This window comes from Brassica napus, chromosome A6, assembly GCF_020379485.1.
Source record: "Brassica napus cultivar Da-Ae chromosome A6, Da-Ae, whole genome shotgun sequence".
NCBI lineage: Eukaryota > Viridiplantae > Streptophyta > Magnoliopsida > Brassicales > Brassicaceae > Brassica > Brassica napus.
This window is the reverse complement of record NC_063439.1, coordinates 22,082,068-22,109,332: the sequence shown is the minus strand read 5'-3', so window position 1 is coordinate 22,109,332 and position 27,265 is coordinate 22,082,068. Positions and strand designations below refer to the sequence as shown.

General features: G+C 34.7%; 3 protein-coding genes across 4 annotated transcripts; 1 reads left to right on the top strand and 2 right to left on the bottom strand.

The window, feature by feature from the left end:
- Nucleotides 1-8,844: 8,844 nt before the first annotated feature.
- Nucleotides 8,845-10,886, bottom strand: LOC106348523. The gene is given in 4 exon segments (XM_048735126.1): nucleotides 8,845-9,071; nucleotides 9,192-9,544; nucleotides 9,575-10,151; nucleotides 10,154-10,886. Coding segments are annotated over 2 exon segments (621 nt in total). The 5' UTR covers nucleotides 10,323-10,886; the 3' UTR covers nucleotides 8,845-9,071; nucleotides 9,192-9,544; nucleotides 9,575-9,699.
- An 8,551-nt stretch (nucleotides 10,887-19,437) lies between these two features.
- On the top strand, nucleotides 19,438-23,853 carry LOC106348520 (ubiquitin-like domain-containing protein CIP73). The gene is made up of 16 exons (XM_048735125.1): nucleotides 19,438-19,589; nucleotides 19,967-20,092; nucleotides 20,297-20,414; nucleotides 20,604-20,684; nucleotides 20,786-20,898; nucleotides 20,985-21,062; nucleotides 21,131-21,232; nucleotides 21,336-21,405; nucleotides 21,491-21,654; nucleotides 21,840-22,007; nucleotides 22,118-22,183; nucleotides 22,267-22,390; nucleotides 22,501-22,779; nucleotides 22,963-23,279; nucleotides 23,448-23,525; nucleotides 23,636-23,853. The coding sequence occupies exons 2-16, from the start codon at nucleotides 19,979-19,981 to the stop codon at nucleotides 23,642-23,644; spliced, it is 1,881 nt and encodes a 626-aa protein (XP_048591082.1). The 5' UTR covers nucleotides 19,438-19,589; nucleotides 19,967-19,978; the 3' UTR covers nucleotides 23,645-23,853.
- A 907-nt stretch (nucleotides 23,854-24,760) lies between these two features.
- Nucleotides 24,761-27,016, bottom strand: LOC106348521 (homeobox protein knotted-1-like 3). Of its 2 annotated transcripts, none has more exons than XM_013788272.3 (6): nucleotides 26,122-27,016; nucleotides 25,906-26,026; nucleotides 25,625-25,809; nucleotides 25,381-25,512; nucleotides 25,179-25,315; nucleotides 24,761-25,086 (listed from the first exon to the last, which is right to left on the bottom strand). In XM_013788272.3, exons 1-6 carry the CDS (start codon nucleotides 26,773-26,775, stop codon nucleotides 25,047-25,049), a joined length of 1,269 nt encoding a protein of 422 aa, XP_013643726.2. In that variant the 5' UTR covers nucleotides 26,776-27,016; the 3' UTR covers nucleotides 24,761-25,046. The 2 variants fall into 2 exon arrangements, with proteins under 2 accessions (XP_013643726.2, XP_013643727.2); XM_013788273.3 differs by having other exon boundaries at nucleotides 24,761-25,078.
- Nucleotides 27,017-27,265: the final 249 nt, after the last annotated feature.

Here is a 27,265-nt window from a genome sequence, read left to right as displayed (position 1 = left end):
GTGAGGAGGCTCAAGATCCATTGATTCTAGGAAGGCCATTCTTAGCTACAGCAGGAGCTATTGTTAATGTGAAGGAGGCACGATTGATCTCCATTTGGGTAAAGAGAACATCCTCCACTTTGACATCAAGGGAAAATGAGGAAACCAACTGTGTTCGGGCAAGCCTTCTACATTGAAGAGATGGGCACTCCTGCTGATGAGCACCTTGAAGAGTTACCACCTGAGGACGACGAGGAGGGAGCATCTCCCTCTACTCATTCCCTATAGAAGGTAACCCACCACACTCCCTTGTATATACCATTTCATTTTTGCATATTAGTCTTCTTTTCGGTATCTCTCTCTCTACTTGACGACACAGAGACTGTGTAACTCAAGTTTGGGGGAGGTACCAAGTATTTGATCATGTTTGCTTTGATGTTGTTTCATTGAGTCATGCATGGCATACCTATTTGCATAGATAAAAAAAAAAAAATCAATCATTTAGTTTGCATCATTTGCATTTTTAGGAGAGTCTAGAGCATATAGGTTGCATTCACTTGCATTGGGAGCAATGATTTTGAATGCCTTGTAAAGAACACTACGTTGCACTTGAGTAGCTTTTGCACCTCTCAAAAAGACTTGTATGTTTCGAGCCTTGAAAACTCTTCCTGAAACTTGTTGATTGCTGAAACTCAGTCTTTGAAGCCAACTACAACCTTATTTGAACTGAACGAACTTAATGCTTCTTGCTCATGGTCCCTTGTGTACTGAGTCATGGCTATACACACTTGAGTTGTCACATCTTTTATACCAATCTTTTTTGACAAACTCTAGTGGTAGACCACTCCCAAAACCTTTCCTCCTTTTAAGCTTTCATTGTTTGATGAGTGAGGCCTTTTTCGGAAAGTCTTACATGTGCATAATGTTGAGAGTATCGGGAACGACAATGCTTGATCTTCATTCTTGCTAGATTGGACACTCTATTGTCTAGCTATAGGTGGGGGTGAGTGTTGTGATTATGATTTGGGAGAAATGAAAAGGAAAAGATAGACTCTTTGTGCTTAAGTGAATTGTTTTATTGGGACCAGTATAGAAGCCTCTAGCTCAAGTTTTGAAAAGTCTTGGCCCCCAGCCTAAAAAAAAAAAAAAAAAAAAAAAAAGAAAAAAGAAAACGAAAAAAAGAAAAAAAAAAAAAAGAAAGAAAAGAAAGAAAAGGGGCTAGCAAAGTTGTTAGGAGCTAAGAAATGTTTTGAGGTTGTGAAAAATCCCTTGTAGATTTCAAAGAGAAGGAGTTAAAGTTCTTAGGATCTTTTGGTGAGAGATGTGAGTTGGGTTTGACATTGGGAAATGATTGTGAATTTGTATGTTTGGAAAAAGGTAGAACAATGGAGATTGAGCATTGTATGCATGAGTTGGTCCCTTTCTTAGATATATTATGTGCAATGTCAAGGCTACTTGTTTTGAGAGTAAACCACCTTAAAGATCATATGTTTTGAACCTCTTGAATCACTTGAATAAAAGCCTTCCCTTACCCAACCAAATGACTTGGACCAACTGACCATTTGCAAGAATTCACCTGATGTTTTGTGCTTAATGAATGTGAGAGTTGGTTGATTTGAATGTGTGGATGCTTGATGATGAGTGTAAGAACAAAAAGTTAAGATAGGCCTAGAGAAGCTAGAGTGTAATAAGAGAGTGTGCTAGTTGTGTTTCTTTTGGCTATGTGCTCCCACCTTCAACCTCTCTCCCTATGAGTTCTAGAAAGTTCACTTGTGGACAAGTAAAAGAACAAGTTTGGGGGAGTTGATATCTTGCATATTTACATTGTTTTATCCATTCATTCATAAACATTTTCATCATATAGATTAGGATTTAGACATGTTTAGGTTGCATTTTGCATACATATGTCTCTATCAGGTATTTGAGTACCACATGGAGTTTCTTGAGACATTTGGTGCATTTGGAGCTCAAAAGGAGTGTTTAGAGTGGTCATTGGGCGAGCAAGGCATGGAGCGACCAGTCCGGAGCGACACCACCAAGTCGCTCTACCTCCCTATTGGAGCGACCTTACCAGAGCGACAGGGAGAAGTCGCTCGCGGTTTCATCATCTCGAGACGCGAGAACAGACCGGAGCGACCTCCCGGAGCGACACCACGAAGTCGCTCGCATCTCACACCACCCCCTCTCGAGCGACCTCCCAAGCGACACCCCGAGGTCGCTCGCGTCTCTATGGCGAGACGACACGAAGCGAAGCCTGGAGCGACCTCTCAGAGCGACCCACTGAGGTCGCTCCCGAAGGCCGGAGCGACTTGCCGGAGCGACATGCCGAGGTCGCTCCGCGCCTATTACTGCTCGATTTCTAGTTTACTTAAGGGCCTTTTGGTCATTCATTATGCACGTTTTACATTTCTAAAACCTATGTTTTAAACATCTTTTGTAGCCACCAGAGGCAGATTATCTTTTATCTTTTGATCTATTGAGAAATACACAAAAACTCTCTTGAGAAGTTCATCTCTTGATTTTGATTGTTATGTTCTTGTGTTGATTTCTTATCTATTTCTTTTACATGATTAATCTGAAATCCAATATGGGTTTAAGAGGAATCATGGAGATTAGTGAGTAATCACCTTTTGAATTCATGGGTTAGGGAGATTAAGGGTGATTAGGTTAGAGCTAGGATGTTTTAGTGTAGATCATTCATATTTCCTTGCTAGTAGAGTAATCATAATGCATCTTCTGAGTTGGCCACTCAGTGTTGATCCTTAGGCATTTCTCACCCGAAAGGTGTTCGATGAAATGCCCGAGACAACTCTCCTAGGCTTTTAGTATACTTTGCCAAAGACATTTGTTGTTAAAGGTGCTAAGATAGCTAATAGACTTGTTAGTAATGATTGCTTTCATATTATTCAACCAAAGACATTTGATGTTTGAGATATGTTAGCAAATGAGCATTCATCTAGACATAGAGCTTGCTTAGAATTGTGTCTAGGCTTAAGGTTGATAGTTTGATTGATCATTTGCCATCCTTAGTTCGATACTTGATCACCCAAGGTCTAATCCCTATGCCCATGAGTTCTCTTTTCCCTTAGTCAAGAAAGTATCATTCTGTTATTGCTTTTTAGTTTTAGTCATAGCTTTAAACCCATCTATCATGGTTGCACTTAGATTAAGTGAGTACTTGCATTCTCAGTGCTTTGATATCCCTCAGAACTGGTTCGACAATCTTCTATACTACAACATTTGTCTTAGGAGCCTTGAAAACTCCTAACATCATGCCTGATAAGATAAGGTGTGCTTTTGGGTGCTCGAGCTGAGTGTTTGAAGGGCCCACATATTTTATTATTAAGAAGTATGTCGGGTACTTCTGCCACCTTCAAACAAAACCAGTGTCGGAAGGACATTTCTCCCCCTTTGTTCGTGAATGGGAAATATGGGTTTCGTCCCAAGAATCGAGCTTAAGAGTTGAAATCATGCTTGGTCGGTTCAAATCAAGTGGGAATCAACCCGGAATAAATCATACAAAACCAAAAAATCGATTTGGGATTCTTTCCTGGGCACGGGATCGATCGATCTATCCTTACAGATCGGTCGATCTGTAGGAATCGACCTTCGCCGATCGAGTGAAATGGACCAGGTCGATCAGTATATATTTCGCGTTTTTTTTGTTCTGAATAATGATCGGGATCGATCGATCCACTGTAACTTGTAAAGTGGGATCGATCGATCCCGCTTGTCGAACTCAATATTTATCTTTTTAAAAAAATTACAATTTAAGGGCATTACTGCCATTTTTGAAAAAAAAAATAGTCTAATAGGACATAAACTAGTGTAGATTAGTCTAAAGGGACATAGTTACCATTTTTTTCTCTAAAAAAACAGATTTCCCAAAAAAAAATTAGTTTTGTAGAAAGAGGGTAGAGAGAGATAGAAAGAGAAAAGCGTAGAGAGAATGTAATTTTGGTTAGTTAGTGAATTATAGTTTTTTGTTTGGTTAATGAGTGTACTTTCCATACTAATAACTAAGGGTTTAAAAGCATAAGAAACAGTTTCTTAACTTCTTATATATTAAAACAGAAGTCACAACCTTGATTCATGTGTGATTTTTTAAAAAATGGACCTAATGGACCTATTCATAGAAATTCATATTACATTTTAGTTCAAACTAATAATAAATTAATTTTTTAAATATTTCAATCATAATATCTTTTCATTTTAAATATAAATATTTATTTTAAAATTCTAACAAATCTGTTTAAAATTTTTTTACAAGATCTTCATTTTCGAAATTATATTTAAATATTTTTGCTAATTTCGAAATTAGTTTAAAATATTATTATACATTAATATATTCAGTTATATAAAATTAAAAATAAAAATCAATAATATTTTATTTATTATATAATCATAATCAATCATATTAAAATAAAATTATTATATTGAGCTAAATATAATAAAATTGTATTAAATTTATATATTTATTTATTTTATTTTCGTAATTATAAAATATTTATGTTCAAAAATAAAATCTAATATGTTGGTAAGATGGGTTAACATTATCAAACTATATAATACATGTATAAAATTTAACATGTATTTCTTTATAGTTAATAATATAAAATCTTTGTAACTACTTTAATCATAATATATTTTTATTTTAAATAAAATATATATTGATATATTATATTTTAAAAATTCTAATAAATCTGTGTAAAAAATTGTAACAATAACTTAATGTATTTTAAGTTATCGTTTAAAAATGAAAATAAATAAAGTATATCCTATTTTATCTACTTTATAGTCATGATCATGTTAAAATATAATTATTATACTAAAATAAATATGATAAAATTATATTCAATTGGTAAATTTATAAATTTATTTTCATAAATATAAATTATTTATTTAAAATATAATATGATGATAGAACAGCTTAAAATTAACAAACTATATAATACATATCTAAAATTAACATATCTTAGACTTTATATATACAATAATAAATTATCTAATATTGGTAAAAAGAAATCCAATTTTGAAAGACGGGTCAAAATTTAGCATAAATTAAATACAAAATAATTTTAAAATATATTTTCTGATTATATGTTAATTTGCTTAATAACTAAATGCAAATACAATAAGATAAATATATAATAAGAAGTGGTAAATACATACAATTTAAACAATTAATTAATTATAACATGTAAATTATAAAATTATTGTATTTGAAATAGTTATATAAATATTTAAGTATATGATTAACATTAAAAATATATACCACTTATGTTCTAAAACAATAATTTATGTATAGAAAAGTGAAAACAAACACCCGTGAATCTAGTTTTAGTTAAAAATTAAGTAAATAGTTTTTTTTCAGTTCTGGAAAGTAATGCGTTTACGTACTCGGTGTATAAAGTTTGTAAGCAAAAAGTGTGGATCTCCTGATACTCTCTCTCGATAACCAAGGTAAGTTTTCTGATTATTTTATTATTTTTTATTTTTTATTCAGTTTAAAAAAAAAAAGAGCCAATCGCGGATTCTCACGTGGCGATGGGATCCGCGCACAGTGAAGAATCTGTGGAAGATTAATCCTTAGCTAAGGATTAATTTGGCACATATTTTTAAATATAAAGAATCCCACAGATTATTATAATAAGTTTAATTTTGTTAAAAATCACCATTAGAGGTTGTCTTAAGTACTTACGTCTGCGCTTTTTCAGGTATCACGTCACACTTCTATTTTTAAACACCTATTACTTTGGATTTGAAACAATAGTCCAAAAAATAATACTAGAACAATGCAAATTTAAGATGCCATTCCTTCATAGTTCAATCTTTGTTCATGTGTTGGGGGAAAGCACAGAAAAACACATGTTTTCTTTAAGTAGAACGATAATCTCTCAATTAAGTAAAATAATAACACACAATGAAAAGAAGAAAAAAACTAATGAAACAAAACAAACTCGAGATGAGAAACCCTAATAGCAAAAGTGATATATAATCAATCAATCATTGGGTGGGTTTTGGTTGATGAGCGAGACCAAGCTCGTCGTCATATTGCACTTCCTGTCCACTTGCACGGGATTCAAGACCTACTCGACGACTCTTCGTGATCGTTATGCAGTCGTATATCATATATAACTAATATAGAGCATATAACGCTGATGGAGACGATGAAGACGATCAGTCCGGGTTCCATGATCAACAACAAACTGGGGATCTAATGCTTTATTGATTGTTTCTCGTCTGGTGTGTCTTTCCCATCAACCTGATTTGTATTTATAACCCACTGGGATGCTTTATTTAAATAACATTAGGTTAGGATTTTGTTTTATTTTTATATATTAGATAAAGATGTTAGGGTGAGGATTTATAATTTTGATTACGATTAAGATTAGGGCTCCTTGTAACTTATACGTGTTAATTTAAAAGCCCAATGTCCAACAATTTTCTCCTGATACATCTTTTTATAGATGGGCTTTTCACTACCGTGATCCGTTGGAGTTTCCACAACACACATATCCAATAAAAATAAATAAATCCAAAAATGTTCCTTCAAGAAGTATACGTGTTGATTTAAACAAATGTTTTGATCGTGAACTTCTTAATAAACCAAAAGGTCCAAAAAAAGTTAATTAACTATCAAATAAAAAGTATTTTTGATGCCAAAAAAAAAAAAAAACTATCAAATAAAAAGATGTCAAGTCTTTTATTATAAGATGTATGACATAGTCACATAGGTGATTGAAATGTTTAAACCTGATCATAAATATTTGTACGCAGGTCATACATACGCAAGAGTTGTAACTTATAACTTTCTAAGGATAAAACCTTAAAAGTAATGCCTCCAAAACATGGAAAAAAAAACGTTACGTTCAAAGGATTTGACACTTGGTGGTGAAAATGGTAACCATAATAAAATCAATAAACCTTATCTCTTTGTGGCCTCACCGGACATCACATGTGGTGTCATAGAACTCTTGTGGTTTGTGGGTCATCATGGGTCATGGCTCCTTTCACATCCCAACGCCTATTTTCCGTCACTAAAACCTAATTGATTTTGTGTTTTGCTTTGTTTTTCGTTTGGACAAATTAAAGTGCATGAATGTATGTAAATAGCAAAAACTTATCGCCTGACATCATTATCAACGACATTATCCGAACATATATATTATTCGGTTGCTTTTATCCTTTATTTTACCTTGGGTATGGACAAAGGTGTGCCTACAGTGTATTGAAAAAGGCATTCGCCTCGGGCCCCCGATTAATATGACTATTTTTAGGGCTCCAAAATTTAATATAATTTTAAGTCTAGTGGTTTAGACGTATTTAAGAAAAAAACATTTCTACGAAAATTAATTAATTAATTTTCTGAATTCATGTATTTTTTCTATATAACATATTTACGTTATAAACTTATTTTTTACAGTATTAGACTTGTATATTTGGTGAAAATAATATATCATATTAAAAAATTATTTTCATTACGGTTGTAAATAAGTTTATTTTTAGAACTTGTCTTGGGCCCCTAAAACTCTTCGCACGGCACTGGGTATGGACACCCATTATCAAATTTAAACTCGGATAGTTGAACGTTAACAAAAATCTGATAGCAATTAACACGATAATCTATTGCAGAGCAAGCTATATCATTGGTTGGACAAGCCCATCAGTTCAAATATTTTCAGCTAAGACAGGTCTATTAAGGGCGTTTAGGTGCTAAAAATGTCACCAAGGAAATATAATTTTTATATGTACATGTAATTTATGTCGTATACTACATAAAAATAAATACTATTAATTAGTACATTTTATTAGCACAAGTGAGTAGACAATTAGTGGTTTGCTTAGTTTGTGCTGAGCTGTTATCTAGTGGATTAGAAACTGATAGCATGTACTATTAATTTTCTTAACTATTTTAATAAAGCAAAATTTCTGAAAAGAATCAGCCAAAAGTATTGGTTCTTTTCGGAGTAGAAAACAATGAAAATATGATTTGATGTTTCAAAGACCTCTTAAGAATTCTGTGTTCTCTCTCTCTCTCTCTCAACGTTAAAACTTGTAATAGAAAGGCCAAAGTAAAAGGGAGAGAGACCCACAGATGATGTATACGTTGGGAAGAAAATAATGGCGCATCTAAATTATGTTGGCATATAGGTCCATACAAGATAATGGTCCAGTCTACATGATCATCCACCTACTGTTGCTTTTGTTAGGAGGTCGGTTGGATCTTATCTTTGAATACAACTCTCATGTTGATAAGGAATTGGTTGCATTGTTATAATCTAAACTATTCATTTTTATTAGTTTATCTTAATATGGTGTCTCATTAGATTAAAATAAATATCGGCAATTTCGTCTAAACACAGTGCTTATACACAACGATATGTATTGCATAGGTTCCAGATTTCAAATCCGTTCCAAAGACCAAAATTAAAAAAATCGACAAGAATATGATGTATCTTTTCAGTTCACATATCTGATTCACAACCGCTGTTTAGGGAAGGCCTCATCTACCGTAATGAAAAGATTAGAAGAAGCTCACTCATCCTAGTACTTGAGAGATATGGACAAATAATACTAATTTGATCAAACAAATCAAAGCTAAGCAAGTGCAGTATTTATAATCTTAATCAGGGTGATTAATTATGGATCGACCGATGCTTAGAAATACTCACTCCAGATGGAGTAGGGAAGACGTGTCTTTGCCACCATTTTCAGATTTTTTTTCTTTTCTTTTTGCTGATATCTTAAATGTAATTCATGTTGTGTGCTGTTTTCCATAATAACCCGAGCTGTATATGAATTTCAGGTTTGTACTTTGATTTCTTCGAATAGTTTTTCTAGTGCCATGTTAACCCGCCTTAATGGTTTCAAGAATCTCCTTTCGAAAACTTAGGTCTATGATTCACAAAATTCGATACTACTTTTCTTTGTTCTTTCGAACTACTTATTGTCCCACATAAATGTACCAAGGTCAAAATGTTGATTTTTCCTTACAGTCCAGTTTCTTCCTATGTTCAAAGTCCACAAAAACCAAAGTTGAATGTAACGGTTAGCCTAAGTCATGTTCTTTCTCCCCCTTCGTACGAAACCTGAAAAACACGTTAACACAACAAAAACAGATCAACCGTTCACAAGGATAAAAAACGGAATTAACCAAATGAAAAAGAATAAACGATACGTACCTCACACACACGACGAACAACAAATACCTGGGAATCATAACGGAACACACAACGAGCCACACGACGACGGTTAACGGCAAACGGAACGGGTCTACGGCAGTGGAGAACGTTGACGGAACAGATAACGGCGAAGGCAAACGGCGCAAAACTCAAACGGGATCCAGAATATTTGACAGTCCCTTTGTTTCATATCCAGATTTAAATTACGCAATTCGATTTTGTTCTTTAATTTGTTCTAAGATATTTTCTGCTTAGGGAAACATTATCTGCTTTCTTCGTTATCATATGAGTACTAAGGTACAATCTCATCTTCACCCACATAACAAGTCTTATAAGACGGTGTCGTTTCAGTCTCCGTTTTTACATATCTCCCTCCGGTTAGACTCGGCCCAATATGACTCGGCCCAATATGACTCGGCCCAATATGACTCGGCCCATCCGCGCAGATCCAGCTCGCTCCAGATCCAGACTTCTTCGCCGGATCTATCCAGAAACTGTGGCTGATTCAGAAACAAGAACAAACCTGATAACCAGATCAAACATCATCCGCCTTCGACATAGACGATAGCCTGCTAGGCCTCGGCTGATAAGCAGATCGCCTCTTCAGCTGATGCGACGAAGGCCTTATCAGCGTCGTCAACGCTCTTCTCACCCACTCACCTTCAACACCACCGATTCTCACCAGCGAATTCGTCATCGCCGATCTACGCATATTCAATCCGTTCGTCGAATACGTCGCCGCGCCTTGACCGTGCGGATTCGCCACGTTCTTATGCAAACTACACCGGAAGGATCCGGGATGAGTCGTCGGCGAACACATACACCTCCTTCGCGAATCGGGGATCTTATTGCCGCTCGGCTTCGAAACGGCGACGGATTGGTTGGGGGAGACGGATCTGTTATCGATCGAGTAACGGAACGACTGGTTCAACGGCGTTGAGGTGAAGAGGTTCACGCGGGTGGGAGACGCGGATCTGTGGTGGGATGTTGCTGTTGACGGCGGTTGCTGAAAAAGGATGTAGACGAGAAGCTCGAGCTTGTGGAGGAAGCGAAACCTGATGAGGAAGGAGACGATACGCCGCCGTAGAAACGACCTGACGGTGATACGGAGCGTAGCACCGGCCCGCTGGATCTGGTTTTAGAAGAGTTAAACACCATTTTGAATTTTTTTTTTTTTTTTGGGAAATTCAAATTGAAAGAGGAAAGAGGTTTCTTGAGGAAGAAGGCAATTGATGAGGATTTTTTTCTCTTTAGGGGTTCCCGGAGGACAGTTGGTTCGGCAAACCTAGCGAGTATCAGAATGCGAATTTATAGCTGAAGAGGATGAATGGCGTTTCTGTAATTATTGAGAAACTTCGTGACCTTTTGAGAAACTTGGTTTGTGGGGTTAATTGACTTAACCATGGTTAAGAAGAGATTGGGTTTGGGATTTCTTTTTTTTTCATTGTTTATCAACTTGCCTGGTTATTGCCGTCTCGGAAAAGAATCGGATTCTGATCCGACGGCTGAGATTGAGATGATTCATGAGAGTGTTTTTGTGGGCACTTGCAGTGGCCGCCACGTAGACGGATTCGAGAAAAGGTCAGCTTTCAATTTACGAAATTACCCTCTAGAAAAATGTGAAGGAAATTACGTAACTACCATTTTCATCTAATCTCAAGGGCCAAGTTTTCATTTTCTTTTGGCCCAAGGAGTCCCACAAAGACAACCTTTTCTTGAAGCTGATAGTTTTTTTCATTTTTTTTTCTATATATATCTTCTCGCAATTTATTGCTTGATGTAATGGCTCTAATTCCATAAGATTTTAATAATTACATTTGAGGGATTTTGATTTGTATGTTTATGTTTAGTAAACCAAAAACAAAGCAAATTTGGCTATTTGGTATTTTCTTTTTCGACCGAAAAAACAAAGATCCAACAACACCTGTCGCGTACAATCATCAACCCCCACCACGATAGAGAGCGTGTGACCCGCGATATATGTAATATAAACTTGGTTCCAAAACGCGCCCACGGTTTCTTTGAACTAACTGTGGATTTACATATACATTTGGCTGGTATGGAAAAACAAAACAAAAAACATAGATAATGTTCAGAATCATCTTCGAGTTGCAATTGCACGCCGATAATAAAATTGAGAACGAAACAAAACCAAAACGTATTGAATTATAGGAAGTAACCTTTTCTAAATGAAATGAATAAAGTTAGCTTCATATTCAAGTTTATTAGGTTGAATGTATGACTTATTAAAATGCATGTGTTCAAAACTTAAAACTCAGTTAAGTTCTTTATTTTTTTTTTGTAAAAAGTTAAGTTCTTTATTCATTTGGGGGTAAATATGCTTTAGCTTCCTAAATCCGTCTATAGTTTCATCGAAACAAATATAAAAAAAAAAGGTGCTAACTCTCAGTCTACAATAATTAGAACCTTCTTTGTTTGCATTCCAAATTGTAAACCCTAAATATAATAACAAGTTAACAACTAGGCATTTCCATGTCCAGCCAGCAAAGAAAAAGTCGTATCCAGCATAAAAAGACACGAATAAGTTGACAATTTGTGACCATTATAAACCCAATTAGGAAATATATTGAATGACAATTGGTGACCATGATAAACTAATTAGAAAATATATTCAAATAAAGTACGAACGTAGGTTTATTAATAATTAAAGAGACCGGCTTCCTGGAATTTAAACTAGATTCAAACTTATGAGTCGGTCTTCGAAATTGTGCCTTGGTCCTGGGTTTTCTTCTTGGTTGACAGACCGAACCAACTACGTGCTTATTTATGCAATATATATGTTGTTCCAACGGTTTACGTTGGTATAAGTCCCATGGTACAATTTCTTATGAAAATATCTTCTTTGTTGTAAAGGCCTATTCCTTAGCTCGTTATTATTACTTCAAAAGTAAACGAGAAATTAAGCATCATATTTTAATAGTAGAGTAATAATAATGTTATTTTCAGAATATTAAATGCGAAGTAATGGTCTAGCGAAAGAGTGAAATGAGCACATGGTGGAGATGAATGATAATGTTCCCAGCTGTGAGGGAGCGTGACTCTAACACCACTACGTGTCAGCCGGTCAGGTTTTGGGTCGTAATCTTCTTTACCAAATACTATGGGAAAATCCACTTTTACTCTTTTCTAGTATCTTTTTAACCGTCAATCCTTTTTGGGATTTTAATTTAGACATTATCATAATTTGTGTAAAGTAATGTCAGCTGAATTTGTTGACAAAAAAATGTCAGCTGAATTTTAGAATATCAAAAAGCATTCCTTTTTTAAGGAATTGAAATCTGACTTTTAATAATTTTATATTTTTGAATTTATATTCATGAATAATTTAATTAGTTGTGACAAGAGAAAGACGATGTTTTTAGATGTTGTGGCACAAAAATGTTTGTTGAAACAAAATACAGCGGGTCTCTTAATTTAGAACAAAATGGACGGGTTATAATAATCTCAACTAGATTTTGATCCGCGCTTGGAAAACGCGGGTTTTTTGGATTATATTATAACAGTTATATAATTTATGAATTAGTTTATTTGATATTTTATATGTACACTTTTACGTAAATTTCTTTTTACGCATGAGAATTATATCCGGACAAAAAAAACAAACCGAACCGACCCGGAAATATAGGTATAGTTCAGGTCCAGAGAAGATAACATATTGGGTTTTTTTTGGACCCGTATGTCTTTGTTTGAGTCCGGGTCCTACCCTAGACCCGATCAAATATGTTGTGTTTATTAGGTGTATTTGGATATTTCGAATATGTTTCCAGCATTATGGATATTTTTTTTTAGATTTTTGGTTCACGATTATAGTTTTTGATTTCAGATAAATTTTCAATGTAAATTTTTTTTGGGTATTTGGATAAATTTTGAGTATTTTCAGTTCAGTTACAGATTTTGAATAAGATTTTGAATTTTTAGAAATTTGAATTTTTTGGCTATTTATTTGGAGTTTCAAATACTTTTCGTGTTTCAGATATTTTTCAGATTTTTTAGATATTTCGAATTTTCTTAGGATCCTAAATACCCGAACAGATGTGGACCCATTACGTCCATATCGGGTCCAACAACTTTTTGATATAAATTTTTAATGTTATTGTACAAAAACATGGTTGATGAAATATTTTTAGAAAATTCATTTTTAAATATGAAAATATCTATCACACTATAGACGGTTGAAAGTTTAGTATATAATATGAGATTTTAGTAGGAAAGTTTATATATGATATGATTACGTTATTATAAAGGAAATAAGAAGTTAGAATGTACACATATATGTCGTGTAACTTCTCTTTCTTTAAATCATATATTATATGATAAAAGTGATAATATAAAACATTAGTTTCAATGTTTTTATGATTAAAAGTCAAAATGATAAATATAGTAATAGTAATGATTAAGATGTAGGAGTGATATTTGAATAAATAAAGGAATTGAATAAATTATTGTTAGAGAAATACATGGTAACATATTGTTAGTATAAGTTTAAGGTAAAACCAAGAAATAATGAGTTAAATGAAAGGGTCCAAACAACTTTATAGGTAGATTTTTTAAGACTTCTTCCCTTTTAATAGTATTGATTTTGATTGGGGTTATTACATAACAAGAATACTAATGTTGCAGTGCTTTTGTGTCTGGTTGGCATATTATTGTATATGAGATATTAAATAAGTTATACATACACTAATCATTGCTATGTGAGTTAGGTTGAAAGGTGAGCAGATCTTAATTGATACTGAGGCTGGTTTACGTAGCAAACATCTATAGGTTAGCAAGGTTAGTCAAATAAGATAGCTAGTTTGGCTATTACCACCTATTTCAATTAGTTATTAATGAACTTATATGTGCAAGCTAGACAAATGTGAAAAACAAGTTAGACCAATGAAAATATAATCATTTTTTAGAAGAACAAATCATGGAGTATCCGGTCGCTTCAATTCGGTGCATTATTACCTGTCAGTGTTAATTAAGAAAGATTAGTTAATTGCAAAGTGGTTAAGCTTCTAAGTTCCAACTGCTGGTCTTAAAGCAGTCCTCGAGGCCTTGAGGTCAAGTCACATGCGTTTAGAATTTAGTCTTTTCATAACTATACGATTACTTTATGAAAAAAATATCTTTGAGTAATTAAGTTTGACATTGACTCCGATTGGCGATCGGAGAAAAATATACTTTACTTATCTTACATATTAAAACAGAAGTCACAACTTTGATTCATGTGTGATTTTTTTAAAATGGACCTAATGGACCTATTCATAAAAATTCATATATATTTTAATTCAGACTAATAATAAATATAATTTTTAAAATATTTTAATCATAGTATCTTTTGATATCTTTTTATTTTAAATATAAATATATTTATTTTAAAATTTTAACAAATCTGTTTAAAAAGATTTTTACAAGATCTTCATTTTCGAAATTATATTTAAATATTTTCACTAATTTTGAAATTAGTTTAAAATATTATTATACATTAATATATTCAGTTATATAAAATGAAAATAAAAAAAAATCTATAATATTTTAGTTATTATATAATCATAATCAATCATATTAAATTAAAATTATTATATTGAGCTAAATATAATAAAATTGTATTAAATTTATATATTTATATAATTTATTTTCGTAATTATAAATATTTATGATCAAAAATAAAATCTAATATGTTGATAAGATGGATTAACATTATCAAACTATATAATACATGTATAAAAATTAACATGTATTTCTTTAAAGTTAATAATATAAAATCTTTGTAACTACTTTAATCATAATATATTTTCATTTTAAATATAATATATATTTATATATTATATTTAAAAAATTCTAATAATCTGTGTAATATTTAAACAATAACTTAATGTATTTTAAGTTATCGTTTAGAAATGAAAATAAATAAATTATATCCTATTTTGTCTACTTTTATAGTCATGATCATGTTAAAATATAATTATTATACTAAAATAAATATGATAAAATTATATTCAATTGATAAATTTATAAATTTTATTTTCATAAATATAAACTATTTATTTAAAATATAATATGATGATAGAACGGCTTAAAATTAACAAACTATATAATACAATCTAAAAATTAACATATCTTACACTTTATATATACAATAATAAATTATCTAAAATGAATAAGCATAAAAATATTGGTAAAAAGAAATCAGTTTTAAAATACGGGTCAGAATTTAGCATAAATTAAATACAAAATATTTTTAAATATATTTTCTCATGAATATATTAATTGCTTAATAACTAAATGCAAACAATAAGATAAATATATAATAAGAAGGGCAAATACATAAGGTTTAAAGTTTAAACAACTAATTAATTATAACATGTAAATTAAAATTATTGTATTTGAAATAGTTATATAAATATTTAAGTATATGATTAACATTAAAATATATACCACTTATGTTTTAAAACAATAATTTATGTATAGAAAAGTGAAAACAAACACCCGTGCGGTTGCACGGGTCAAAATCTAGTTCTATAGTTAATACAAACATAAGTAGATTAGTACCGATTATATGTTTATACATGTTTGATACTATCACTTACTATGTAAACATTGTATTTTGGTTTGGATTTTTAAAAATTGGTTGCAAGTATTTTCATGTTATTGACAAAAGAAAATCAACTAGTCACAATGCAGAGCCCAATGTTATGTCATGTTGGGCAAGTACTTGAGGGACAAGCAAATCTTTTAAGCAACGGCCTAACCATGACACATTCACACGAATGAAACTCTTCAAGATACACGGCATCCTGAAAACAAGCCAAAAAGTTTTTTTTTCTTTTAATCCCTTCAAAGCTGATCAGATTCTGACAATAGAGTCGAGATATAACATGAGTCATGTGATTATCATCGTTTATTACAAGCCAAACAAAATCTCTGGTGGCTTAAGAAGTGTTTTGTTGTACGCCACATGATCAGACATTTGTTTTGTTTAGAATTGTGATGAAAATGTGTTTTCAATTCTTAAACCATATTGTAATTTTTATTCTAGTAATACGAATAGTTAATGATATGTTGGGGGAATGGATTAGTAGACTCCAGCTAAGCGGAAAAGCCAATTAGGTGCGCCTAATTATTGGTTATTAGTGAACCCCCAAAGCCACCGCTCACGGGAGTCTAATCATGTCCCCATTATTTATTCATCGAAATTCGCATTCCCCCTATCATATCAACACATATTTATTTTAGAAAATCTCTAAGATGAGTGGGTTTTAAACTTTTAAACAACAAAAATCATATTAATGTTAGTATAACATTACCATAAGTCATAACCATATGATTAAAGTTTAGTTATAAAGTAAAAGTTGGATCAATCTATAGATAATAAAAATGCATGAATCTCTCGAAAATGAAACTTCTTCTCGTTTTCTCTTTTACTTCTACTAATTCCCACTTTTAAATTATGAAATACTATTTCACATAAATCTGTTATGAACTCCACACTAAAAATGATTTATAATCTGTAAACTTGTTAGACATTTTCTTAGGATTTGATTTAGTGGTATGTCATATACTAGGCCTATTAGTACAATTACCATTGTTCCATCTTTGTTAAAATCAATGTTAGCATCATTTCTCTCTAAACTGGTTGGCTGATTTTCGTAATTTCAAGTGTAGAAAAGTATAAAAACCGCACAAGCCAGTCTTACTTTACCACCTCCTCCAGTTCTTGTGGACTTCTATAACGGAGATCAAAGCATTCCTGGGAAATTAATAAATTATCATAACACTACGACTGGTTACTTTATACTATTTTGTATACCAATATAAAATTAGCAAGAAATATATAAACATGTATTATATGTTTGAGATTCTCTTAGAGGTTAACCTAGTATACATGGATCAAAGAAAGAATACAAAACAACCATACAAGCATGTAAAATACTCTTGGTAATATCTCGTGGCCACACAATCTCGTTTAACCTAAACCATCTTTAGATAATTTAGGCCCATAATTAAATAGTCCAAATGTAGACTCATTTGAGTCGGTTTAACGGGGTTGGATCGCTTGCAGTCGCTAGTTATCGAGATAAGTATGCATTTGATTGGTGGAGGAATTTTAATTTTACCCTAAGTTCAATATAATTTTTTCAAATTTGTCTTTAAATAGTAATTATTTTTTTTATAAATACACTAATTTGTGATAAAAATTCTCTTAGGCAAAGCTGATTCGGAATGATTCCAAATCCTAACTTGTATCTTAACCATGATAGCAGTTAACCATGATAGCAGGAGCAATGGCCATGGGTCCTTGGATCCAAAATTTTATTTAGTGTGATTTTAGAAGTAATAAAAAGGCGAATAGCTAGTAACTTCGTAACAAAAAGGCACATAAAAGGTTCACATTAATTTTTTTAGTGTGTATTGTCTTTTGTATTTATAGGAACTCGTATCTATTTTTTATTTGTTGCGGGCAGTAGCGGCCCTGGGCACAAGCAAAGGAAGCATGTGCTTCCAGCCCGGCATAGAATATCAAATATATCGGCCTTTTTAATAACAAAAGCTTCAGTAGAGTAGTCTGATCCATGCACTTCATATTCACATGGAGTTATTCTCTTCAAGCTCCATCATGTACTTTATGTTAAAAAAAGTGTAGGACTCTCGTAAAATAGAAAACAAAATGTCGAGCCAATAGAAAACAAAATGTCGAGCCAAGAACACCTAAGTCGTAAGACTATGTATGGAGGCTGACGCATGCACAGTGCCGAAAGGTCAAGGAAATTGATGACCTGATGACAAAAAAACTGGCGATCGAAACCCCAGTGAACGATTGCTCGTTGAACCCAGTGAATTGCGCAAAAGTAAGATACTAAAAATTCAATGAACTCTCCTATATATTTTATAAATGTTTAAAATAATTATATAAAATATTTATAAAATTTTATAAATCAAACATCATCGCTAAATGCTAATCTTTAGACCACGTCTAGTAGTTCATTCTGTTTTTTTTTTCAAAATAAAATAATTCTATAATAGATTTTTGTTTTAGTTAAAAATAGAATGAAGAACAAATTTTTTATTCTATTATAAAATGATAAATAACAGAGTGAAAAAGAAAGAGAGTATTCGTTGCTAATGAGGATGATGTACTTGTGATTTGCGATCGCAAATTGGATAAAAACATTCATGCCAAAATGGAGAGGGCTAACTTGTGGAACGACATAACGTATCTATTCGACTTAGTTGGGGACAAAATTATTGTTATCTAGTTATTCCGAGCTTGAGTTTCGATTCATACAGTTTACATGTTGTTTAGTAACTTGGCTATCCTTAACATTAGTTGAAACACATTCAAAACTAGAGTTAATCGGTCACTCCATAGCACATACATTTTTTTTTCTAAAACCACCGATCCGATCAATCAACAAGGCATACAAAAAAAATGCATTAGTACCTTCGGGGTTTAATAACGTTGCATTTCCTGCCGTGAAACTTTAGCATATATCCAATGACGTCTAAACTGAAGATGCCTACTTCAAAATCAAAACCATGGAGAGAACACGGTATTGGCACCTCAATTTGCGTTTGCAGTTCATGGCCCAAAGGTTTGAGAGATAAAAGTCCACTATGGCTTGTGTTAATTGAAAACGTAGAAGACACACTGGAGATCACCATTCTTGTCCGATATTTTCAATTAAAACATACTCCCTCCGTTTTTAATATAAGTCGTTTTAAAGTTATGCACATAGATTAAAAAAATCATTAATTTTTTATATTTTCGAAACAAAAACATCATTAATTATTTACCTAACCACAATTCAATAATAAAAAAATATAGAAGATATATTATCATTGGTCAGACAACATTAATTATTAATAAATGTTACATAGAAAACCGAAAACAATATATAATTTAGAACACAAAATTTCTCTAAAACGATTTATATTGAAAAACGGAGGGAGTGTAATACAAAAATCTTTAATCAATAGCGAGTTTAGACTCTTTACTAATGTACCAAATCAAGAATATTTTATTCTTTTTCCTTTTGTCAAACAAATATTTTATTCCTTAAGCTCTCGGATTCTGCAAATTTTTTTGCTAATTAAATGATAAATAATTTAATATTTCTGACAAAAAAATGAGGATAATTCATAAAAAAATCATTTTAGTTGCCAAATTAGTATATTTTCTTTTCTTTTTGATCAATAACTTAAAATTGACTCACGTGAGCTAATAATATAAAAACGGAAGAAAGAAAGAAAGAAAATAAAATCGAAAAAATAAATCAAAAGGCTCTCTCTCACTGTCCTCGCCGCGGAATCGCCTTTCGAGCCTCGAAGAGACTCTCTCTAGGTTCATAGATTCCCCCTTCCCCCCCTGCCCCTGCCTCAGCTTGCTTCGATTCTCTTCATCTCCGATCGAGTTTCTAGGTTTTGATTCTTCCTCCGTCGATGTATTTTCATTTTCTAGGGTTTAGATTCACTCTTTTGGGGTCACCGAATAGCATACAACTTTACTAACGCTTGATTGAATTTCGTAGCTATTGTGTATTGTTTTTACTATTTTTCAATTAGTTCTCGAAGTTGAGCTTGTTTATTGATGATGATCACATCTCTTAACAAGTTTGCTTCTTTTGTCTCCACCTGAGGAGATGAAAAGTTTCCGACTTTGATGTTGTATATGATGAGTCAGTTCTAATTTTGATCACAAGGTTGTTTTTTTGTGTGTGCGAGTAGAGTAGTTTCTCGGCTTTGTTTAGGCCTTCTCACATTAGCTAAACTGTAAGCTGATGGTAATTTTTTTTCAGAGGTTTAAAAGGATGGCACACACTGGCAACGATGAAGTTATGGCATCTCAGTGTGCTAGTGCTATGGTTGAGATCAATATCAAGACTTTGGATTCTCAAACCCACACCTTACGTGTCGATAAATGTGTAAGCTAACAGATTCTTTATCATGTTTTCTTATCCTTTATACTGATCACATCCATATGATGCATAATGAAGTCTTTTAATTTATGATAACAATGGTTTGATTGAAGTTGTGGAACTAATGCCTTATCTTAGTCTTTTCACTTGTTTTGTTTGTGTGTGGCTTATATAGCCTTTTCAAAGATTGGTGTTCTGTTTCATTTTCAGGTTCCTGTTCCCGCTTTGAAGGAGCAAATTGCTTCCGTTACTGGGGTTGTTACAGAACAACAACGCTTGATATGTCGAGGACAAGTAATGAAGGATGATCAACTTCTCTCAGCCTATCGTATCCTTCTCTTCTTTCCACCACGTTGCCTTTTTTTTTTGGAGCTTTCGTTTTATTTGTGGACCCTAGTTTGCTCATGGGTTTGTCAAACCCTTGGTTTTGGTTTTTGTGTTTGTTTGTTAGTGTCGTGTAATAGCCTGTAATTTCTGTTTCGTTCTCTGGATAAAGTTCTTTAACGGTCCATCTTAGATGTTGAAGATGGCCACACTCTGCATATGGTTGTCAGACAACCCATTCCCCCATTAGCCGAGGGTTTAGCTGGTAATGCAGGTTTGTTTCAAGTTCCCTCTGCTCTCATGATAGTTTTCATTTTCCAATGCTTTGTGAGAGATTCTATTTCGACATGCTAAGTGTAGATTTTGTTTTTTCAGCGGCTGATCCTGCTGCAAGTGCGGGTGACCAGCCGAGCGGTCAACGATCACGAGTTTTAGTAGGATCCTTCAACATCGATCAAGCAGATGGAGTCTATTCAGATCTTGGTCAGGTGGGACCTCTTTTATCCGTTTCTGTTTTTTGTATGTGTTGGATTATGTGTGAGCCTTTTCACGAGCTATGTTTCATATCTGGCAGATTGTTTCAGCTGTTCTGGGTTCACTTGGGATCTCTAATACAGAAGGTGGTAATGGTATGGAAGGAGTTGATGCTATGGTAAGTGCCTATAATATCCTGTGTCTCTATATCATTTTATATGTAAGCGACTGACGTTTTTTTGCCAGGGTCCCCTTCTTGAGAGTCTAACTCGGAGTTCTGGAGGACGATCTGTCACACCAAATGAGGCCGACCAGACATCTACACCCTTGGCATCTTCACAACCAGCTGTACTTGCTCCATTGATTCCATAATTTTTCATATTACACAATTTTTGTTAGTAAGGTTCATTATGTTTATGTTCATGAGAACTCTATATTTTTACCGCTGCAGGTGATTCCAGATTCATTGTCAACCTTATCCGAATATCTGAATCATCTGAGACAAGAATTTGCTGCAAATGGTAAGGCTGATTCTAAATGTTTGGTTCTGTGTTGAGAACAAATCTCGAGATTCTAATAGTGGTACTGTGTTCTTTTTTTTTGCAGGTAGCAATGCTAATAACTTGCAAGTTCCTGTAAATTCAATGGGAAATGTGCAAGAGTCTACTTCTACTACTGGAGAGGGTCGGATTCCAAGGCCATCTCATTTGGCTGAAGTGCTGCAATCAACAAGGCAATTGTTGACCGGTGAAGTAGCAGATTGTTTATCTGTATGCCCTTTTCCTTTTGTCTTCTGTCTAATGAAGTCTTATCTGAATACCATTTTTTTTCTTTACTTAGTGACATACAGTGTTTTTGCTATCTTTTTTTAACTTACTGACTTGAACTGGTATTGGGAAGTCAAAGCTATGGAAACAAGAATAACTAGTTAGTGTTTTGCATCTCCCTTCTGCAGAATCTCTCAAGGCAGCTGGTGGATCATGTTAACGTGACCGATCCCTCAACCCGAAGGTCGTGCCAGTCAAACATGATTCAGTCAGGAACCCTCTTGGAGAACTTAGGCATTTCGCTTATGGAGCTTGGCCGTACCACCATGATGCTCCGCCTGGGACAAAACCTGTGCGTACCTACATATTATGAATCTGATTCTTACATTTTTTATGATGCATTACCTTTCATATGGTTCTGTTCACTCCCATATATCTATAAGAACGTTGTTATCTAAAATATCAGGATGATGCTGTTGTGAATGCTGGGCCTGCAGTGTTCATATCCCCTACAGGAGGAAATCTCTTGCCGGTCTGTCTCTTTGTTTTTTTTTTCCTCTTCTTTAGCAGTGTGTACGCCCTTTAACTTCGTATCTACCTTTCTAATTCGTGTAGTCACACTCGTCTCGGACGGGGACGAGTATTGGAGGCCTACAAGCAGGAACTACACATTCTAGCCCTTTCGGTGGACAATCAGTTACCTCTACCCCTAGAAATATTGAGATAAGAATACGCACAGGTACCGTTCTTACACTTAATATCTAACTTCTTTCCTGCTATGTTGAAAATCTTGAGTTCAAGTGTTTTTAATACACCTTATATATGGATTTGTCTTGGTTATTATATTAGGATCTTGGATGCCCTCCAGTGGGACAAACCAGAGAGAAGAAAGTAATACACAACAAACCCCTGGACAGTCGGTCCCTCCTCCACCCAGCGGCACTACTGATTCTGCCCCTTCAGTGAGAGGGCCATCTGAAACTCCTCGAAATCCCGTGGCCTTAGTTATACCAGTTGTTGCTAGATATCAACAGGTATCTACTGGCGAACGTAACTCCACAGGACTAAATGGTGGACATCAGCCTGTCGCTGAATCTTCTAGGCAGCCACAGAGTGCCAATACTCCAGGTAACATGCCTTCCGCTATGCTGCTGATTTATTTGTTAAAATGTCGTCTAGAGGAAACTGTTTTTTGTGTCGTTGTATGTTTGATTTGACGTGCTTAGACCGGGTAGTTTTTAAGTTGCATAAAGATGGATAGGCTGTGTCATAACTCATAAACATTTTGCGTCTCTGACTTCAAACATGTAGGTGATAGCAGTTCTTCTCCAGGCGCTCGAGGCTTCGCTGAGTTCAGAAACAGAATCCATCAGATTTTGAGACCCGTGACTAGTCGAGAAGAGCCTCAGGTGGCAGTATATTCATCTGCCACAGCATCAACTGACACAAACGAAGCAGTTTCAAATGCACAAGTAGAGCCAGCAGCAACAGGGATGGATGAAGGGAATTTCATATCAAGTGTTCTTCAGCAAATCATGCCATTCATATCTCACAACGTGCCTTCCTCAAGCTCAGCTGAAACTGCAGGCAGAGGCAGCAATAGCAATAGACAAGCCTCTTCAAGACAGGTACTTTCTATCTCCACTGTTTCGCCATCTTAACTTGTTGCATACTTATTTTTATCCGTAAAAGATTATGTAACACGTCATTTCACTTTTGTGATTAGTATTTGGATTACTTTTGATCTTTGAATTGTGTAAATAGAATACTAAGGAAATCACTTGCTTGTGATACAGGAGGAGGAAGGAGCAGAGAGAGGGGAATCAAGTAGGAGACCTGAACCACCGTCATCTCCAGAGTCAAAACGTCAGAAGGTAAAGCTAAATAAAATGAATTAGCCAACTAAAGATTCTATTGAGATTCCTTTGGTTTATGTTAGATATTGTAGACATTAAGATCTGATAATGTGTGTGTTTGCATGCAGAGAGAGTGAGAGAGTTTGTTGGCGCAAGAAAAAAAGAGCAAGGGAGTGGGAAGCACACACTTTTTGAAGAGTGATAGTTTTTTTTTACTTCTTTGGTTATTTATTCTGAGCTTTTGTGATTTCAGAGATGGTTTTGACATTTCAATGGTATTTGGGTAGGGTTACCTAAAACATGTCCATTTTATTTATTTATATAAAATTATGTTACTTTCCCAAAATATAACTGCATTACATTGGGTTTTGCAAGCAGAAAGCTGGAGGGTATACAAAACAAAAACAGTAGAAACTTAGTGTGCGGCTAGTACGATACAAACTGAATAACTAACTGCGGGTGACTATGGGTGAAAAGTCTTCCTCTGGACTTGTTGTTAAACTTCCATTATTAACATGAGTTTGAGACTAAGTGTAATAACTATGGCCTGGACCCCATAAAGTGTCTCTATTGTTACATGGATAAGATTTTGCTTTTGATACATTAACTTGGTTTGGTTTGGTTGTGTTGGTGGTAATAAATCAGCCTCTATTGGATACAGAGGTTAGTAACAAGTACATCATACACTACATTTATGGATGTGACAATGACATGAAGGTAAAATTTTGAATTCTGCTTGTCATTCAAGAACAAGAGACAAAAATTTAATCATTACAAACTTAGAAAACTGAGACTGGATTGGGGAATGGTATTTTGACAAAAGATCGTATGATAGCTCACCATCACCAAGGAACCTTGCAAGGCCTCCGCGTGGTGTTTCACAGAGTGTGGTATGTTTTACATGTCAGCGTAACATCTCTGACATATGATCATTACAAACACAGCTCAGAAGTTTTCTTCTATGATCCCCAGTTTGGATTGTTTGCCTTGGCAGGTAACGTTAGTGAAGATGGTGAACGAAGCCAAGGCAAACAATCCAAACTGGGGATCATAGAGAGAGAGAGATATAAAGCTTATTTTGAATATATATCTTATCTCAATGTTGACAATATTTCTCAAAACTACGTTTGTATAAGCTTCTCAAACAAAAGCTTATTCTGACATGTTAATTCTCCAGTTCAGAACCACAACAAATGCATGGAGATTATATAGCTAGTGTGGTTCAAGTACATTAAACTAATAATATAATCGTGTGGAACAAATCAAACAAAAATTGAATGGAAATCATATGATAGTGACAACTTTTTTTACTTTTGGGATTTGTGTACTTACTACTAATAAAAACATGGCATCACATAACCAAACTGCGTACTATGTTGTTGTAATTGCACAAAAAGTTACTTTCTAATACTGTCCCCTCTCTTCTATATAAGCCCAACTTCTCCTTCATTTTCTCACCTTTAACCCCTAAAAACCCTTTGCTTCAAATCCCAACCAATCCAGCTACAAATTCACTTCCATATATATATATGTTCTTTCCTACGTGAACCGCTCTCTTCCGCTATTGTCACCTGCATTGCTTTCATCCATGCACACAAAAATAGTTTCAGACTTGAGTCTAACCGATAAGTTTTTGGTTATGTGTTTTAAAACAATGGGAGTAAGTAATACCTTTTGCGTTTGTTCTTCAAGACAGTGGAAGAAGATGGATTGCTGTGCCAGTTCCTCTTTCTCTGATTGATGAACCAATTGTTTATCTGCTTTAGCTGCAAACCTGTCTCCTGCACCAACCTCGCCTTATCTTCCTCCTGCAAATGCTCACTATTATTACTTGGGGAGAGAAAGAATAATGAGAGAGAGAGAGAGAGCTGACAGTAGGGTAAGGCCATTTGGAATGAGACTGCCACCATGCTTTGAGAACAGAGGTGGTGTCTCCTGGTAGCTTCCCAGCTCTTCTCTTCCTCAGTATCTCCTCTCTTATGTCTACTATCTTCTCCTTGTAACCCTTTTTTCCACACCAAAACAAACAAAGCTTAGAAGATCATTCATGTAAAACCTAATAGACTTCAAGTATAGGGTCTTAAGTCTTATTGTCGTTAATTAGTTTTGCAAATTACCTGTTTGAGTTCATGTTTGAGTTCTTGTCTAACACGTTCCATCAAAGATCTCTCACTCTCAGTAGGAATCAAAGGACCAAAACCCAATACATCTAATCCCCCATCGAACATATTAGCATCGCTCTCTACTTGTTCATCTTCATCGTCAGACATTGTTGCCCCCATTCCTTCACCAGGAGACACTCCTATCTCACCAACAAACAACACACACATGGTTTAATAACATAATAACCCGACAATTAGAAAAAAAAAAAAAGAACTTGTCTTTTACTATGACTAACCGGTTAAGCTTTGAAGAGACTGCTCAATCTCCCAACAAGCCATCACAGCTTCCATCGCATGAACACGCACGTGCTGTTGCAGTTGCTCTTTGAAAGAACACAGAAGCAGCACATAATGCGTCTGTGTTATAATAAACTAAGATTAGTTTCATTTCATAACAATTACTATTAATTAATTTCATTTATATTATATTATAAAGTTTTCATTTTTATTACCATGAACTGGTCAAGCTCCTTGTCGTCGCCGACGAGTCCCTGCCCGCCGCCTCCTAGAGTCGAGTACTTGGCGACGACGTGCTGCGACTGAGCGAGCTGCGCGTCGATCCTCGGCAGCTGATCGACCGGAGTAGCGATTCTCAGACACGCGACGTGCGCCGACAGAAGCTGCTCGTAGAGAGGATGAGAGAGGATCTCCGCCTTGTGCCTCGCATTCTGCCAGCTCACGACTCCTTCTCCTCCTCCTCCACCGTCGTTCTTGTTCTCGCCGCCGCTCAGCATCTGCTCGGCTCCTCCTCCGGTTACGTCGTCGATGACGTCTCCGACGACGGAGGCTGCGGCGTTGTTGTTGTTGTTGTTTGCGGTGCGTTGGAGGAAGGAGGAGGAGCGGGACAGCCACTGGTTAGCGGCGACGGCGGCGGCGGAGGAAGGAGAGTCGGAGCTGCTCGCGGCGGTGGCGTTGGCGGCGGTCGTGTGGAGGTTGAGGAAGTTGTTGTCGGAGCGGAGGAGAGCCGTGTTGAGCCAGTTGGGAGGCGCGGCGTCCTGGAAATGTTGTTGTTGTTGAGGAGGTGGAGGAGGCGGAGGAGGTTGGTGTTGGTCGGTGAAGTGATTGAAAGAGAGGTCTTGAGAGAGATGATTCTGATGAAACGCCATCGTTTTGTTTGACTTTTTTTGTTGTTGTTGTGTTCGAATCTCCTGTGTGTCTGAGAGGGAAAGATAAAGAAAGAAGGAGGAGAAGGTGAATCTCTGCTTCTTATTATGACGATTGTTTCATATGTTTCTATTATCAATCCACATAAAAACCTTTTTTTTCTTTTATTTAATCGAAAAAGTGACAGAGAAAACGTTTAAGGGTGTGCAGACTCCACAGAGCTGAGACGAGCGAGAGACATTAGACCATTTATTCTCTCTCTTTTTTTTTACCAGAGTAATTATCAAAAACTATTTTTAAAAAAAGTTTTGGAAGTGCTTGACAAAAATGTTTTATTTTTGCCAATGAAGAAAAAAATTGGTTTCTCAATTTCCAATCACTGTGGTCCACATATAGACTTTTTTTTTTAAAAAAGGGTGATTAATGAATAAAATAGAAAGATTAGGTCACGACAAAAATGTAATTAAAGAAGTAGGTCGTCATGGACTCATC